Source organism: Peromyscus leucopus, chromosome 8b (assembly GCF_004664715.2).
Source record: "Peromyscus leucopus breed LL Stock chromosome 8b, UCI_PerLeu_2.1, whole genome shotgun sequence".
Taxonomy (NCBI): Eukaryota; Metazoa; Chordata; class Mammalia; order Rodentia; family Cricetidae; genus Peromyscus; species Peromyscus leucopus.
In genome coordinates this window covers 51,616,052-51,634,321 of record NC_051086.1, presented here as the reverse complement: position 1 = coordinate 51,634,321, position 18,270 = coordinate 51,616,052, and the positions used below count along the sequence as shown (strand labels likewise).

The window sequence follows — 18,270 nt, the reverse complement described above, 5'->3', positions numbered from 1 at the left end:
TAGACACACAGTACTGCCATTGGCTCCCCACTAGAAAGCAATGCTTGAGATCCAAGATGCGCGACTTTAATTCTGGGCATTACCAGCCTTGACAGCCATTGGGCTTTTAATAAAAGAGCACTGGAAGAAATCTAGTGTTGGGCACCAGGCTGGTGCTGGCGAGACGGTGGCCCTGTGCTCTTCATTCGAGGCCTGACTTGCACTAACTATCTAGTGTTGACCTGGTTGTCTCTTCACCTATGAATTCATGCTTTTCAGGGAGTTTCTTCTACTTCTACTTCTGTCTCTAATGTTTTAAAAGTCTGGAAGAAGAAGGACGGGGTCATGTAAAACTGTGAGGTACTTCATGACTAAGAATTCAAGGACACTTGTAAGACCAACAGAACAGGAGCGTGGTTTACCCAGTCTGCTATCTACTGTTCTGTTTAGAGACAGGGCCTCTCTACGTAGCTGTGGCTGTCCTGGAACGCTCTATGTAGACCAGGTTAGCCTCAAACTCACAGAGATCTGCCTGCTTCTGCTTTCCTGCTGGGATTAAAGGTGTGCGCCACCATGCTGGATTCACTCTTAACATATGACCCTTCAGGGCCCTTGAACTCTCCTGGTCTGAGCAATTCCTACACAACACCATGATATCAAGTTTTAAAAATGGTTTTTCTTGAGAAGGGGGATTTTTTCCCCCACATTAAGGAAACAAACACTGGGTTAGGAGTGTGGCTCAGTGGAACTGTGCTTGCCTAACATGTTTGGGGGCCCTAAGCTCAAGAATTCAACAGCCAGTACAAAAGAGAAAAGGAAAAGGGGAAACACACACACACACACACACACACACACACACACACACACACACACACACTAATCAAATCAAATAGCTCCCTAATGCATTCGTAAAAGCTGCCCCCTGGATCTGCACACCCCCTGCCGTGGTCTGGAACTGAAGACCTCCACAACAGCGTGCCCCCAGACCACTGCCTCCCCCGTGATGGCCACTCACCCCTCCAGCCGGGCACAGTAACATGAGCTCGCTTCCACCCAGACTCCTCTATTTCACTGTCCCCGACCTTGTATTAACTTTGAGCCCTGGTTTCTCTATTAAGTAGAGAGGGGGACTGGGCCTGAGATCCTTCCAAGAGCCTTCCAACTCTATGATACTATCCCCATCTGGGTTCCATTTCACAGACTTCTCCATCCCTTAAGTGCCAGAAGAAGCACTATGACAGTGCACAATGATCTGAAAACCTATCAATGCATCCAGACAGTGACATTTTTGATGAAAAAATTTTAGTTCAAAAATCCAACTAGCCTTCTGAAGAGACGTGTGCTAGCACAGCAAAGCTCAGCATTTTCCAAAGCGCCTTCCAAAAACCACAGGAGAAGGCACTCAGTATCACTGACAGAAACCACACGCTCAACAGTGTGACCGCTCAAATCCGCAATCTCCGCTCCCACTGTAAAAGCCTAGGAAAGAGCAAAGGAAAGCCCCGAAGAGGAAAGGAAAAGAACAGGACGTAACAACCCCGTGGAAAACAGGCTGAGGGACCTTACTTCAAAAACAGAACCAACCAAACAAAAACCCCAGTAACCCAAAGGGCCCGATTACAACTATCCAAGGAATTGACTGTGTAATTAAAATTCTTCCCAGGGAAAAGTGGATTTTATGAACTATTGAAGACTGACCTAACACTGACTTTCTACAGTCTTCAGGAAATAAAGAGGGAGAAACAGTTCCCGGCCTATTCTAAGAGACAGGGCTCACTTTAGCCAGCTGCTAAACCTGAAGGAAAAAAATGTAATAGAAATCATGTTCTCATAAATACATGCACAAAAATTAACAAAGTGATAGCAAATAACACCCTGCAATAAATAAAACAAGTCAAATAATCGGCAAGTGCTGCTTCTCCTTAATCTAATTCACGGGTGAGGAGATTAAAAAAGGAAAACCACAGCTGGGCAGTGTGGTGCACAGCTTCAGTCCCAGCACTCGCAAGGCAGAGGCAGGCAGATCTCTGTGAGTTCGAGGCCAGCCTGGTCTACAGAGTGAGTTGCAGGACAGCTAGCGTGCTGCACAAAGAAGCTTTGTCTTGAAGAACGAATGAACAAAAGAAGACTACTTTGTAATTGAATAAATATAGAAAAAGCATTTGGGGGAAAATTCATTATGATTTCAAAGGAGAAAGAAAGGAAGGAAGGAAGGAAGCATGGACAGATGGACAGACAAACTATTTAGCAAACTAGAATACAAAGGAATTCCACTCTGTAAAGGGCTTTGACCTCAACCCCTCTAGCTCCCATCATCTTGTAAATGGCGTACATCTAAGACACGAAGAAGGCAAGGCTATCTGTGCTCACTCCTTCCTTTCAATATGGAGGAGCGAAAAGGACTGAAAGGTAAAGGCTCAGAGGAGAACAGCGCTGCTAGTTGAGGGGAGATGACTGTCTGGTACAAAACCCCAAGGAATCTTCAAAAACAAAACAAAATACCCACCCAGAGTAAATCAGTTATAAAAAGTCAATATAGGGCTGGAGAGATGGTGCAGTGGGTACAACGGCTTGCTGTGCTGGGCCAGCCTGAGGACCTGAGTTCGAACCTGGAACCCATAAAGTAGAAGGATGGATTCGACTCACACCCTCAACTCAGACAAGCTGACCTCTGATTTTCACAGGTGCATTCACAATTATATATACACAGTACACACATGTACACACACACACACACACACACACACACATCAAATTGTCAATGTACATTAACTTGAAATCCTATTTCCACATATTAATAGAGAAGTTTCATTTAAAAATACACAAAACAATAGGAAGCACTCTTGAACGCATTGTCACTGGAGACCATTTCCTAAATAAAACACCGACAGCACAGACCCTGAGCACAACCATTAATAAATGGGACCTCTCAAAACTGAGAAGCTTTTGCAGGGCAAAAGACACAGTCAATAAGACAAAAAGACAGCCAACAGATTGGAAAAAGATCTTCACCAACCCCACATCTGACAGAGGATTGATCTCCACAATATATAAAGAACTCAAGAAACTAGACATCAAAGCACTGAACAGTCCAATTAAAAAATGGGCTAAAGAGCTAAACAGAGAATTCACAAAACAAGAACTACAAATGGCTGAAAGACATTTAAAGAAATGCTCAACATCCTTAATCATCAGAGAAATGCAAATCAAAACGACTCTGAGATACCACCTTACACCCGTTAGAATGGCTAAGATCAAAAACACCAATGACAACCAATGTTGGAGAGGATGTGGAGCAAAGGGAACACTCCTCCACTGTTGGTGGGAATGTAAACTTGTACAACCACTGTGGAAATCAGTATGGCGGTTTCTCAGAAAATTAGGAATCGAACTACCTCAAGACCCAGCCATACCACTCTTGGGCATATACCCAAAGAATGCTGATACATACCATAAAGATACATGCTCAGCTATGTTCATAGCAGCACTATTTGTAATAGCCAGAACCTGGAAACAACCTAGATGCCCATCAACGGAAGAATGGATGAAAAAAATGTGGTACATATACACAATGGAGTACTACTCAGCAGAGAAAAACAATGAAAGCATGAAATTTGCAGGCAAATGGATGGAACTAGAAAAAATCATCCTGAGTGAGGTAACCCAAACCCAGAAAGACAGTTATGGTATGTACTCACTCATTGGTGGATTCTAGATATAAAATGAACAATCAGACCACAACCCATAGATCCATAAAGGCTATATATATATTGAAAAAAAATAGCCAAATGAATGGAAACACATGAACTATGAACCAAAGGCTGAGGGGCTCCCAGCTGGATCAGGCCCTCTGAATAGGTGAGACAGTTGATTGGCTTGATCAGTTTGGGAGGCATCTAGGCAGTGGGACCAAGTCCTGTGCTCATTGCATGAGTTGGCTGTTTGAAACCAGGAACTTATGCAGGGACACTTGGCTTAGTCTGGGAGGAAGGGACTGGACCTCCCTGGACTGAGTCTACCAAGTTGATCACAGTCCTCGGGGGAGGACTTGTCCTGGAGGAGGTGGGAATGGAGGGTGGGCTGGGGGTATGGGGAGGGCGTGGGAGGGGGGAGAATAGGGGAACCCATGGCTGATATGTAGAACTGAATGGTATTGTAAAATAAAAAATATATATCACAAAAAAAAAAATACACAAAACATACGTTTCTCTTTACTAAGGTATTTGTTATGCTTAGGGGTTAATCCACCGAAACATGAACACTATGTGTATACTAAAAACAACCAAACACTGATGAGAACCTACCAAAGAACACCTATAAAGACAGGCTATGTTTATGGACAGTATTATGAGTTTATGGCTCAGTATTACTGTCAGTTCTGCCTCAGTGGACCTACAGGGTCAATGCTGATCTTTTTAAAGAACAATGATGGGAGACACATGCTGTCTGATTTCAAAATCTATTGCATGGCTACCATTAGGCAAGCCAAAGTGATACTGATAAGCTAGACATTTAGATCAAAAGAATAGTCCTAAACGAGACCTTTCAACAAAGCTACAAAGGCCATTGGAGAAATAGCCTCAATCAATAGCGCTAAACCAACTAGGAAGCATATAAAAAGAAGAAAAAATGATAAACCCAATACCACACTCCATTTCCTACACACAGAATAACTCAAAACAGATCAGATTGGAAGAAAAAAGCCCCACAAATAGAGGATGTGTTATCTACAAAGAACAAATAGTTTTCCAAATTGAGCACCAAGAAAGTAAAATACCCCTCCCCCAAGAAAAAAACATATACTTCAAAAATATAAATACCAAAGAAGCACATGAAAAGATGCACTGGAGTAGTTCAATGAACAAGCACAAGAGACTAAGTAGACAGGCTGGGAGCACAGCTCAGGGTATAGAACCTTTGTACACACACATACACATGTATACACACACACGTATACACACACACACACACACACAGAATTAGAAACTACAGCAGACCTATGAGAGGCTACAACTTAACTGGCAACATCCAAAACTGATAAGATTTGGAAAAACTGGAACTCACCCACTGCTGGAAGGAACGCAAACTATTTTGCTAACTTCATATAATCGTAGCAACCCTAGGATGCAGCAACGCAAGCTCCAGAATTGACCCGGGGAAATGAAAGCTTCACATGCAGGCAATTTACTTAGTTGCCCAAACTGGGATATTGTCTAAATGTCCTCCATGGGTGAATGAGTAAACTAAGCGACACACACAGCCGAATACTTCTCAGCTCTAAAGAGAAGTGACTACTGGTGAATGAGTTCAGCTGCAGTGTGCTAACTAGGGAAGCCACCACTCAAGAGGCTCAACTGCAGACGATTATGACATGCAGAAATTATAATGACAGTGTGCCTCCCTAGCGTTCATCTCTTTGGCTATAACGAGGCATTGCTGAAAATAGAGAAGCAAGCCAGAGATATACCTTTCGAATAATTCTTCTGAGGTCAGTTTCTCTACACCAATCCTTTAATTCTCTATACTCTTCCCACTTCTCAGCTTTCTTCACCATATTTACCATTATTTGCCTCTCCAATGACATAAAAGTCCAACAGTGTCACCGGAAGGGCTCCCCTACATCTATCTCATGCTTTGTAAGCTGAAGGGATCTCTCCTATTGTGTACTCCCAAATCTCACAGGCCAGAGGCAGCTATACTACTGATAAAGAGTCCTTTTCCTGCTATAAAATCCTTTTTTCATATTTCATACACATTTATGTTTTATGATGTATGAGTGCTTTGTCTGCATGTACGCCTGCACACCAGAAGAGGGCATCAGAGCCATTACAGAAGGTTGTGAGCCACCATATGGTTGTTGGGAATCGAACTCAGAACCTCTGGAAGAGCAGAGCAGCCAGTGCTCTTAACTGCCGAGCCACCCCCCTGCCTCTCTCTTTTCCTTATTTTTGCTTTGAACTGTACTTGTCACGGGTACTTCCTTTTTGTACGCTACGGTTGAGGTATCTGCTCATGCTCATTTTGAGATGTTTTTCTTAGAAAAGGTGTGTATTTGTCTCCCATTGTTGGGACCGAGATACCTGGTGTCACAGGTTTTGACTTCCTGAACGTCTTGCCTCTAAGTCTCCTGATGTAGGAAACTCAAATTCAATTTCTCATGTTATTTGAGTTCCAAGAGCTATTTCTGAAGTGCAGCAATTCTTTTCTTAAGGCGCTCACACTTCGAGTAGGAGGGAAGGGTATGGGTGCCTGTCATACTAGGCAACATGGCAGCTGCCACAGAAGAGCATCCTCTAAGTCACCACTGATTGGCCCAGTGATGGGTGGTGTCTAGGATTTGTCAGGAGTGACTGAGGTTATCCTCCATTCAAAGCAAACATGGCATCCATCCCTTAAAAATACAGCCAATGAGAGAAGCAAGGGAATTCTGACTAGAGATGATTCTTCAGGGAGCAGTCTAAATTCCCACAGAGAACAGGAGTCAGCGAGGCCTTAAAATGTAAGACTCTGTCTCTAAAACTCTCCAGGCCTGTGACTTAGACATGAAGGTGGACAGTTCTCGTTTCCCAAGCCGTCCAGTACACCCCAAGGGCACTGCTCTGCTTACGCTTGTTATGGGTCAACTGGATCTCTGTTAATGATCTCTGGTGGATCTCTTGGGCACCCTGCTAACTTCTAGTTTACGGTACATTCATAGTCAGCTCATAGTTTTGCTTACTAGTTCAACAAAGGAGTCTTTTTTATACATTTCCCTTTAGTTTAGTCCACTTTGCTGCTGTGCTTTTGAAGAAAGCTTTTTTATTGTGAATGAAACACAGAACAGCTCACTTGACAGTACACAGGCCCACAAATGGCCATAAAGTACCTTTTGTCTTTCTTGCTACGTAAAATGCCTACCCCCGCTATAATTTTTGTTGATTAATAAAATTAGATCTATAAGCGTTCTTAATGTGACTTTTGCCCCAAATCTTTCTTAAAAAAAAATATTATGTGCCTTGTTGTTTTGTCTGTATCTGACTGTGTGAGAGTGTCAGATCTCCCGGAACTCTAGTTACAATTACACACAATTCTGAGCCGCCATGTGGCTGCTGGGAATTGAACCTGCGTCCTCTCAAGTGCTGAGCCATCTCTCCAGCCTATCTCTTCCTTTTTTTTCCCCCTATGATATTGTGCTGCGGTCAAGAATCTACAATATACTTCTTGATGTCCTCTCTCATCAAACCCATACAAATACGTGACTAGAGTGAAATAATAAGAACTCACTCCACACACTCCCACGACAGCCAAACCATTGGGACACCTTTTAAGCATTAATATTGGTCTCATTATACGTGGTCAGAGAATGTGACCCGTCATGTCTTCTTGGAGGAACTGAGGTTTTTATTGGTGGCCTGCTTCAGAATTTGTTCCAAGTTTGAAAACATGCTCCTTGTTCGACAGACAACTGTACCATAGACTTCTTTTACAATCCCTGCCTGCTAAACTGTCCAATTCCATCTTTTATACTTTCACCCTACTTAACGATAAATTCTGAGAAGCATGCGGCATCTCCCTCTAGGATCTCGGTTCCCGTTTTCCTCGTTCTCTGTCTCTCTCGATGGTCATGACCCACATCTCTCCATGTCATCTTCACCCCTTCCCCCACAGCCTTGTTCTCACATTCCTTGAGAAGGCAGAGAATTTTCAGTTTCTACCATGGACCGCAGCAACCTGCCCCTAACCACAGACAACGCTTCAAAAATCTGGCCGTGAAAAGAAGGGAAAACGTGATACATGATTCTTTTATTTTTTAAGTAAGGGAAAATGATTAGACGTCCAGTGCTCTTGGGGAGCTGTCAAAAGCGAAGGAGCAGACAGAGTGACTCTCAAGACAACCGGCACTGTGAGGTTCCTGGAGAGGGATGAAGGAACAGGCAGGACTAGCCTTGGACAGCAACAGGCCCCACAGGACGTGGTTTGCCGATCTAGATGGGGAATCTGGGACAGTTCTCTGGTGACTTCTAAATTCTCAGAAATGAGAAATAAGTTGCTGTATGGGAAGCCAAGGAACACATAGGAGCCAGAGGTCTGAAGCACACAGGGTCCCAGTCATTAACAGAGAGTGTCAATCATCTCTCTCCAGACAGAGAGGGCAAGCTGTGCTAAGGGCACAGTCATTTCGGTCATGAATTTGCAGCAAGATCAATCTGGTCACTTGTATGAACATAATAACTCCATACAATAGCTGGTATGAACATCGGCACCCCAACGAAGAATGCCAAGAGGCACAAACGGCCTCATTCATCCAGCATGAGAATTCTGACAAAAGGTACAACAAATAAAGAGACATGAGAAGACTGTGGAAATGAGAATGTGAGGTCACTCCGAGCAATCACTACACAGGGATCCACAGGAAGCAAGCCCAGTTAGCCTTCCTGAGTGGACCAACAATCTGGAAGGACACTGCAACAGAATTTATGAAGTATTAAGAAACCAGGTGATTCAACAAGATGAAAAAGCCTGCCACGTAACCACAGAAATTGGTGGCACAGATGAAATGAAGCCTTTTGGTGGATGTTTCATGAAAAACTATGTAGCTCCTAACAGAGTCACAGCAAAGCCTGAGGGAAAGAAAGCTTGTGTGTGTGTGTGTGTGTGTGTGTGTGTGTGTGTGTGTGTGGTGGTGGTGGGGGGCAGTGGTCAGCGGCATGGAAGAATGAGGGGAACAGAGAAGATAGCTTCAGGGGCCGGAGGAAGGCTACAGCTTTCCCAAGGGGTAGAGAAGAAAAACATTATCAGAGAGATAGGGCAGTTAAGCCCACAATTCCCATCTTCTGGGACACAGAGTTTCAACTGTGGGGTGGCCTTCACGGAGCCCTCAAACGACACACTCAAGGAGAAAGCCAGGAGTCAATTAAATCCTGGAAGAAAAATCAATGGACATTGAACAGAACATCTGGGGAAGCTGGCATATCAGAGTGGGAGTTACCTGAGACAAAATAAAAAAGAAAGCGGGAAGATCAGGAGTTCAAAGCCATCCCAGGCTGGAGTGTGAGGGCAGCCTGGGCTCCATTAGACTGCCAGGGAGGGAAACGGGGAGGGGGTGGGGTGGGGAGTGCTGACACAGATTCAAATACAACAGGACACAAAGTAGAACAAGATATTTTGGGTTTCATTCTGAGACTTCAAAAAAGCAGTACGCTCTTAAATAGTTGTGGTGTACAAGGAGGCCACTGAGGCACCTTTCTGTGCAGCTAGATCCAGAGGTCCTGACAGGAAGCTGTCTGGAGTGGAAGGCGTCAGGAACCAAGGGAGAGGGGCCAGATGATGTGAGCCTGTGCAAAATGCTTGGGTGACGGAAGAGGGACACCCTACGTGCACAGGGAGATCACTACACTATAGCCTTTGGTTTCTGAGTCACGGTACTACAAACGAGGTCTGATACTAACGATTCCTTTCCATGAAGAAGATCCTCTGACCCTGGCCTGTCTGCCAAACTGTGTAAGATGAGGCACGAGTCACCTCTGTTCAATGTCCTACCTGGATCAGTCTTTTCTTTAGCTCGTGTGTTTTCTCCCAAATTATCGTTTCTAATGCAGAACTAAGAAAGGCTCCAGTCTCCAACTCTCACAAGTTCCATCCCTTCCTCCTTTTCTACATCTAGTCTTCAGACAGACTGCTTTCTTCTCTGATTGTGTCAATATTGCTATCCCAGCTTCTAATGAACATGTGATTTTTTTTTCTGTAATCAAATTCATGCCCAGTTGGGCAGTGTGGTGAATGTCTTTAATCCCAGCACTAGGGAGGCAGAGGCAGGAGGATCTCTGTGAGTTTGAGGCCAGTCTGGTCTACAGAATGAGTTCCAAGACAGCCAGAGCTACAGAGAAACCTTGTCTCAAATAAACCAAAAACCAAACACCAAAAAAAAAAAAAAAAAAAAAAAAAAAAAAAAAAAAAAAAAAGGCACACCCAAGAGCTCTGCTTCTGTCCATTCATTCAACAAATGTTTATTGAGCAACCAGTATGTGCAGATATACTCTGCATTTTACTGACATGGTATCCCTTTGACGCTAAACCCAAGGAAAAAAATAAGGTGTTTTAGTGATTTATTTATTCCTTTAATCATTTATTCATCTATTTATTTGTTTGTGTGTTTGTCTATATGTGTACAGGTGTTTTGCCTGCGTGTATGCGGTCACTGTGTGTGTGTGCAATACCCACAGAGGCCAGAAGAGGGTGCCTGATCTCCTGCAATTGGAGCTACAGACAGCTGTCCGCCACCATGTGGGTGCTGGAAATTCAACCTGGGTCTCTGGAACAGCCGTCAGCAAGAACTCTTAACCACTAAGCCATCTCTCCAGCTCTTATGTTTCTTAAAAAGTACAAACCTTTCAACATTTCTATCAGTAAATTTGAAGATGCAGAATGTATGCCCAAAATAATTACACATGACATGAACTGGGATGATATTTTACAGATGAAAGAAACAGAATTTTAAAAGATCTAGACAGGTTAAATGGGAAATCACTCTAACATCAAAGGTGAGAGGAGCCCTATGCTCTAAATTATCCACATGGTCCCCTCTCAAGCTCTCTGATACACAGCTCTTTGTTTCCATGGTAACCGAAGGCCTAAACTGGATGGACTGTGTGAGCTTTATCTGTCCCTCTTTCTTGTGTCCGGTCATATATAAGCAGGAGCAAGCAGTTCCTCCCTCACAGAATGGAATGCGAAGGTAGTTTTCTGTATCAAATTTAAAATTTTTTATATGATCAATGAATTCTATTTAATGTAGATAAAAATGTTTCAAGCCATGTGTTCCACAGCCATGTGTGGAAACTCAAGCCCATAATCCTAGCACTCTGGAGGATGAAGCAGGAAGAGTGTGAGTTTGGAGTCAGCCTGGGCAACAGAGACCCTAGCTCAAAACAAAACAAAACAAAACAAAACAAAACAAAACAAAACAACAAGAAAAATGTCAGGTTGCCTGGTTTTTAACCCTGTCTCATACTTTTCAACAACCTACATGTTCTTGGTCAAGTTATTTAATTTTTTGTGCCTCAGTATAATAGAGATAAATATGAATAAATATCATAATTTACATAACACACATTATTATGTTTAGCTTCTAGCAATTTTCAATGAATTGTCCATTCTAGCATTAGTACTGGCAATGATATCACATGTTAGCAGACCACAGCTTCCTCATATCTTCCTCTTGTCAGGCTGACTGGTAACCCATTCACAGGACATAACATTTACTCTTGTAAGCTATTACAGTAGTGATAGCACATTAGAGTCAGCTCTCCATTCGACCAGGCAAAGATTTAAGAGTGCCGTGTCTTTTCCTCAGATGTACTTAACTATCTCTGAGTCTCATGTCACCCACCAACTTTAAAGGCACACATCCTCCACCCTCACATAGATTGATAGAAACGTTATAAGGACACCCCCCCACCCCCGGGACACACTGACAAGCCCAGGCAACTGCATACATCTATCAGCAGCTCCAGCACAACTCAGCAAGGACCACACAGGGGACTATGGAATGGTGTAGGTCTCAACTGATGAAACCGTTCAGTGTTTCTTTTTGCTAATCAGTCAAAACTAGCATAGCAAATAGTCATGTTGCTTTTAAACTGATCTCATTCTATTAACAACAAAGTCTATCCTCCTTCCCGGTATGTACATTACGCTCAGAAGACTGCAATATTTTCTTCTTTTAAACGAATTCAGAATCATGTACAGAAGAACCCATCCCCAGCCTTCTGGGAACTTTCCTTTTCTATAGTAATCCAAGCACCAGAGAGACAAGAACCGCCGTGGAAACAATGGCTCACGGTCTTGGTTATGGGGGCACCCTTCCACTTCTTGTCTCATGAGGAACTCTATAGGTCAGACTTCCGGGAAAGAAAATCCTTCCATCAATCATTGTGCAAAGTCAGGGTTCAAATGAAGAACCCAGCAAATCTATAAAATTCATTCTGATTCAGAAGCAATTAATGTCAACCAGTCAACACATTTTAAGACTTGTGTTGTCTCTATGTGCATTTAAACTACAAGTAAGATTTTACACTTCTCCCTCACTCAATGATGTATCCACCTTCCCTATTATTCCTGTTGGTTTTATATGTATTTATTTATGTATTTATTTAGCAGTACTACAGGTTGAACCCAGAGTCCTGTACATGCTAGGCAAGCAGGCTAACTACCCCTGAGTTATGCCCCCAGCCCACAGTTTTATACTGAAACAGTGTCTCACTAAATTACCCAGGCAGGTCTTGAATTTATGTTCTTCCTGTGCAGGCCCAGCTGGGTTTTATTTCATATTATTTAGCAGCTGGGGATGGATTGAACCCTGGGCTTCACCCATGCCAAGCAAATGTTCTACTACTGTACCACACCCTCCCCAGCCCTTTCCTATTGGTTTTCAAGCCTAATACAATGGAGTAGTACTTGTACTAGTTTGTGGTAGAGATCAAACATATATTAAAAACTTGACGCTTTTTAATATTAAAAAGCACATGAAGTATTGCTATGAAGCAGCTTCCTATGGTAAATAGCCTCATCTATTTTAATCTTAGAAGTTAATAACTTTTCAACAATAAACATTTCATTGATTGACTGATTGATTGATTGATTGAGATAAGGTCTCACAGTGTACTCCTGCCTGACCTGGAGCTTGCTATGTGGACCAGGCTGGCCTCAAACTCAGAAATGTACCTGCTTCTGCCTTCTCAGTACCACCATGCCTAGCCCATTTTTTTTAATTTTAAAAGGAAAATTAAAACCTTTTATAGGTCAGATTGAGACATTTAAAAACATTATCTAACACATTCAAAGTGTTTCTTATTCTCGTGTTCCCGTTTACCTTGAAGCATGCATCTGTAAGCAGACTCTGATATGGCATAGATGTGTGGCGGCATCTCATGACGTTTCTTCCCTCTGTACATTTCAATAATATTCTCCGAGTAAATGGGAAGGTTCTTGTAAGGATTTATGACTACACAGAAGAGTCCCGAGTAAGTCTAGAAGAAAAACGAATACAGAGTTAAGAAACAGAAAAGTCAAAACAAACAAACAAAATCTGTAATTATCAGTCAGAGCCAACCACGAGCCAGAAACAACACGGCACTTAACAAGAGACCTTTGTTCTTCCAGGAACTCATCCCCCCGCAAGTCATCTCCCCAGGACAGCTTCCTACAAACCCCAGGAGTTTTAACATAGCATTTACTTAAGGCACTGTTCTGAGGTCAATTCTGCAAGTGACCCCATCTGAAAAATGCATATACCACGGTTCATGACTTCATCAGAGTTCAAAGCCATATCACCGGCCCTTTCTTTCCACATTTCCTCCCTCATGCAAACACAAGTTAAGAAAAGCTTGTCAATGTAGTTTAGATTCCAAGTTACTTTCTTGAAGAAAATTTGCTAAGTTTTAGTATAAGGCCAAAAAGAATATTCCCAATTTATCTGAAAAGTGAGTAAATATTCCTTAAAAAAATTCTTTGTAGATTTATTTAAGTCTATGTATATGAGTGTTTTGCCTGCAATTGGCATATGGCCACGTGTGTGCCTGGTGCCCAGGGAGGTCAGAAGAGGGCATGGGTCTCTTGGAACTAGTTAAGACAACTAGTTAAGGGGAACTAGTTGTGAACAATCAGATGGATGCTCAGAATCAAACCCAGGTCCTCTGGAAGAGCAATAAGTGCTCTAAACCACGCTCCCCCAAGGACTCTTTTTCTCAAACAGCTACATAAAGCAGGATTTCCTTCAAGTAACTTCACAACAAATCGGATACAGAAGCAGACACAATAATCCAACTCTTTTGTTAAAACATTAAAGAGACTTACCCCCCACCAAAAAAAAAAAAAAAAAAAAAAAAATCCAAGTTTTTACTCTGGAGCTCTTTTTGGTTTTGAAAAAAATTTTCAAAAACAAACAAACCTGATATTAACTTTTTTTTTTCCCCTGAGACAGGGTTTCTCTGTGTAACCTTACTGGCTGTCCTGAACTCACTTTGTAGACCAGGCTGGCCTCATTGAGATCCGCCTGCCTCTGTCTCCCGAGTGCCGGGGTTAAAGGTGTGCGCCACCACAGCTGGCCTGATGTTAACTTTTTAGGGGTTTATTACTTTAAAATGAGATAACAGCATTCCATTTTGTGTTTCTAGTATGGTATGCATTGTCACCATAATCCAAATACTCCTCAACAACTTTCATGAAGTTTTATGAAGGTTTAGAAGACTCCAGGAAAGATTTCTGACCAATATGGTCGTCACCATTCAGAAACGACACAGGGGCTGGGGAGGTGGCTCAGTGGTTAAGAGCACTGGCTGCTCTTGCAGAGGACCCGGGTTCAATCCCAAGTATCCACACAGCGGCTCACAACTGTCTGCAACTCTAGTCTCAGAGGATCAGATACCCTCGCTGCCTTCCTCAGGCTTCAGGCCCACATGTGGTGTCCACATACACAAGCAGACAAAATACTCACACACAGCATAATAAAATATTTCAGAAAAGAAAGAAGAAACGACGTGCTGGGCATGAATGACTTCGTTTTCAATCTTTTCACAGACTGACTTCTAAGAATATTCTATGAAACTCACTATGAGAAGAACAAAGACAGAGAGGCCAGATTTTGGCTGTGCCAGGCCGCTGTGGGACCGTGGCATGTGGAATGGACATCCGGCCGCATATAAGGCAGACCTCTTATTTGGTTAGACCAAGTAACCAACGAGGAGATGCTATAACGCGCTAGAGAGATGACGAAGTGATTAAGAGTACTTGCTGCTCTTGGAGAGAGAAACTTTCTGTTCTCAGCACCCATATAACAGCTCACAATCATCTGTAACTCCAGCTCCAGGGGATCCAACACCTTTTTCTGGCCTCCACAAGTGCCAGACATGCATGTGGTGCACATACAAACAACATACAGCCAAAACACTCAAACACGTAAAATACATACAAATAATAAGCCTTAAAAGAAGATGGGGAGTGTCTGGAAGATAGGCGAGTTGGCTGGAGCTGTGCCCAGTTCCCCCGGGAAGGCTGAGGGGGCTGTAATGAACAGCTGTGCCCAGAAGGGCCGAAACCTTCAGCAATTGCTGCAGAAAGCCCTCTAGAGACCACTCGAGCTTGAACGCTGCAGTTAGTAATGCTAAGACAAGAGCAAAGCTCGCCAAAGCAATCCAAGTGACCAGCGCCATCTCTCACTGGCCTTCACAGCTTTCCTTGAGGCACTACTGCAGGGCTGTCAGGGATGGCGCCTGCCTGGAGGTCGCTGGTGTGGCCTCTTGGCTAATACCCTGCATCTGACCTGACGAGACAGGAGCCTGCCCCTTGTTTGCCTGAGGCTGGCTGGACCTATGGCTTGCCTCCCCCTACTGCTCAAGTCCTCAGACCCTGGACCTTGACTGCATATACACGGGTAACCTTAGCTTGGGCCTGGCCTTCCCAGACCACCTTCTTGCACTTTCTCAAGTGAGTCTCTCAATTAACTAATCCTGTCTCAGATGACAAAAGACAACCACAAATAATAAAAACAGACCACAGCAATGACAAAGCCACTGCACTATGGGGTGACTTCAAAATGGCTAGAAACCATGTATTCCAAAAAGCTGGGAGAAATTGATTATGAATACGACAAATGCTGAGACAGATTATTTGACCTAAGTATACAAAGTATGCATGTATGGAAACATCATTGTGTTTTTAATGTGTCCATTACAAAACAAAGTTAATTTTAAAAATATTTTATTAAGGGTGAAACAAAGGAAGGCTATGTCAGTTGTTAATGCATTTACATTATCTATAGTGATGTAAGTCATAGCCACACATCAACCAATATTAAACATGACATATCATTTTTTCATTCAAAAGTTAGGTCATAGCCTATCAAGACACTACAGCATTTACACTTCATGTTTTTAAGTGATAAATAATTACAGGATGGGAAACAAACAAACAAAAAAAACCCCTCAAAGTTAAAATACACAAATTAAGAGTGATATTCCGCAGTGTGGATGGCACAGTAACGGATCATAACAAGGACACATTTAATCGGAACTAAGTCCAACATGTCTTAGGCAGTTTTCTGAGGACAAAGATGAGTAAGTCTCACAAATATGAATTAAGTCATCAAAAAGAAAACATTAAATAATCATTAGCATCTATGTCCGACAAAGACAAATGACTAAACAGAAATCTTATTAAGGTACTAACCCTGAGTACCTGGAAATTAGCTCAAATACTGTTTTTTTCCCCACATAAACTGATCATTGAATTAATACTGTATCTCTTCTGTCTTCTCCAGACACATGGGTCTGCAAGTTCAAATAAACTTCATTAAGTATTTGAATGTGTACACAAGCTATTAAGCACCTTTGAGAAGCACACATTCTAAGTGTGAAAACAGCAGGCACAAACTACACAAGCCAGTCACGCCATGAAGCAGCGAACTAGGGAACAGACAGGTAAACAGGTGTGTTGGCGATGGAGAGAGCTCTGGCTACACCACCAGCAGAGACCAGACACCAAGAGCCACGGCATCCGGTCCTGAGCCATGAAACTAGACATAACAGCCCCAGACGGTCTTTGATGTTGTTCTTCCCTGAGAGGCCATGAGGTCCAAAGGAGGATGAAGAATTGCTAGTCAAACAAGGGAAGATGGACAGACAGACGGACGGAGAGGACCTGCACAGCTGAAAACGGTCTGTACACTGGAATGTGGGAAAAGCCTAGAGTCACTGGACAATTTAGACTCTGTCCTCCGGAGGTGACAAGGTGTCAGAGCTCAGGAGCCAAGAGTGACTGAGGCAAGAAGGACTTTAGACGAAGCCCAGCTCTGGCAGCCATCTGGACTAGTGATCCCAGCAGCAGGAGGAAGAAGGGGCACAGCCCAAGAGGAGGCTGCGGCTGGGCAGTCCCGGTACCGCAGCCAGCCTAGATGAGAGAGAGAGAGAGAGCAACAGCCCAGACAGAGATGAGCCACGGGGAAGCTGGATACAGGCCTCCCAGACACACTGCGAAATTCGCAGGCATGAGCGATGAAGGCCAAGTCAAGGAGGAATGCAGTTCCTAAGCTTGAGAGACTGGAACGGTAACTGAGACAAGAGAAAGATAACGTGCTCTGTGTGTTGAGACTGTGGCGCGGCAGACGAGCCAAGTGGGATGCTCAGTGAGCCATTGGCCATATTGAATTGCCAGAGCCACAGGAAAGTCCTGAAGAACTGAGGAGGCCTGAGGGAAAAGTCTATGTAATAACCTGATTGCACGTCTTACCTAAGAGAGACATACAAAAATATTGGCACACACAAAAATTCGCAATTTTGTGGGTATGTTTATACTGCATTATGCTTCCAGGCTCAGCCTGGTCTCAGCTGATCACTGCCTGCTGCCTAGAGTGCCATCCTCCCTGTATAGAATGCCATCCTCCCTGTATAGAACGCCACCCTCCCTGTATAGAATGCCATCCTCCCTGTATAGAACGCCATCCTCCCTGTAGGCCACTACCGGAAATGTCTTTTAAGTGTCAGGCCAGTGTTTAAGAAAGCAGGGCTTTGCATCTGCATTGTTTCAGAGGATCAAAGGACCAGAGAGCGAGGAACTGGAAGCAGGTGCAGAGGCCAATGCCAGGAAGCAGAAACACAACAACAGTCTCTCATCAGGATCAGGGTGTCCACGACTAGGGAACATCAGATCATCCTCCATCCTAACTGTAGCTCTCAGAAGAGTGCCTGTGCCGGGGGTGGGAGGTGGAGTGAGGGGGTCACAGGTAGACCCTGGACAACAGGAGTGCGCTACACGATAAGGAAAAGACGGTCAGAGGATTTAGAGAAAGAGGTTTTATGTGTGGAAAGCCTAACGAAAAGGCCACAGGAGAACCTCAGGGGTGGGTTTCCATCTGCAGTAGAACGTGGTGTGACAGTCTCCACACAGCACCAGAAAGGCCAAGGAAAGAACCAGTGGCCAAGGCAACTGAACTAAGACTCACACTGCAGGAAGTAAACACATCGCAGAGAGGAAGTGGGCATACCCCAGCACTCAGGAGGCTGAGGCAGGAGGATGGCCAAGAGTCGGCGGCCAATCTGCGGTGAGTTTCAGGCCAGTCTGAGCTCCCCTGGGAGACCCTACGTGATGTTAATCTCAACTGTCAACCTAACTGGGTTCTGAGTCACCTTTGAACATGTCTGTGAAGGTGTTTCCTGACAGATTCAACTGAGGGAAGACCCTCCCGGGCTGTAGCCGGCACCATCCCGTGGGCTGAGTCCTGAACAGAGTAAAAAGAGGACCAGCATTCACCTCTCCCTG

The 18,270-nt window shown here is 43.7% G+C and overlaps 1 protein-coding gene across 9 annotated transcripts in view; it reads right to left on the bottom strand.

Moving 5' to 3' along the window:
* Myh10 (myosin heavy chain 10) overlaps positions 1-18,270 on the bottom strand; it is a 167,021-nt gene that overhangs the window by 95,453 nt on the left and 53,298 nt on the right. For all 9 annotated transcript variants that reach the window (XM_028869400.2, XM_028869395.2, XM_028869397.2 and 6 more), the window contains exon 3: positions 12,830-12,986. In XM_028869400.2, coding sequence (XP_028725233.1) covers positions 12,830-12,986 — 157 coding nt within the window. The remainder of the gene's footprint in view (positions 1-12,829; positions 12,987-18,270) is intronic.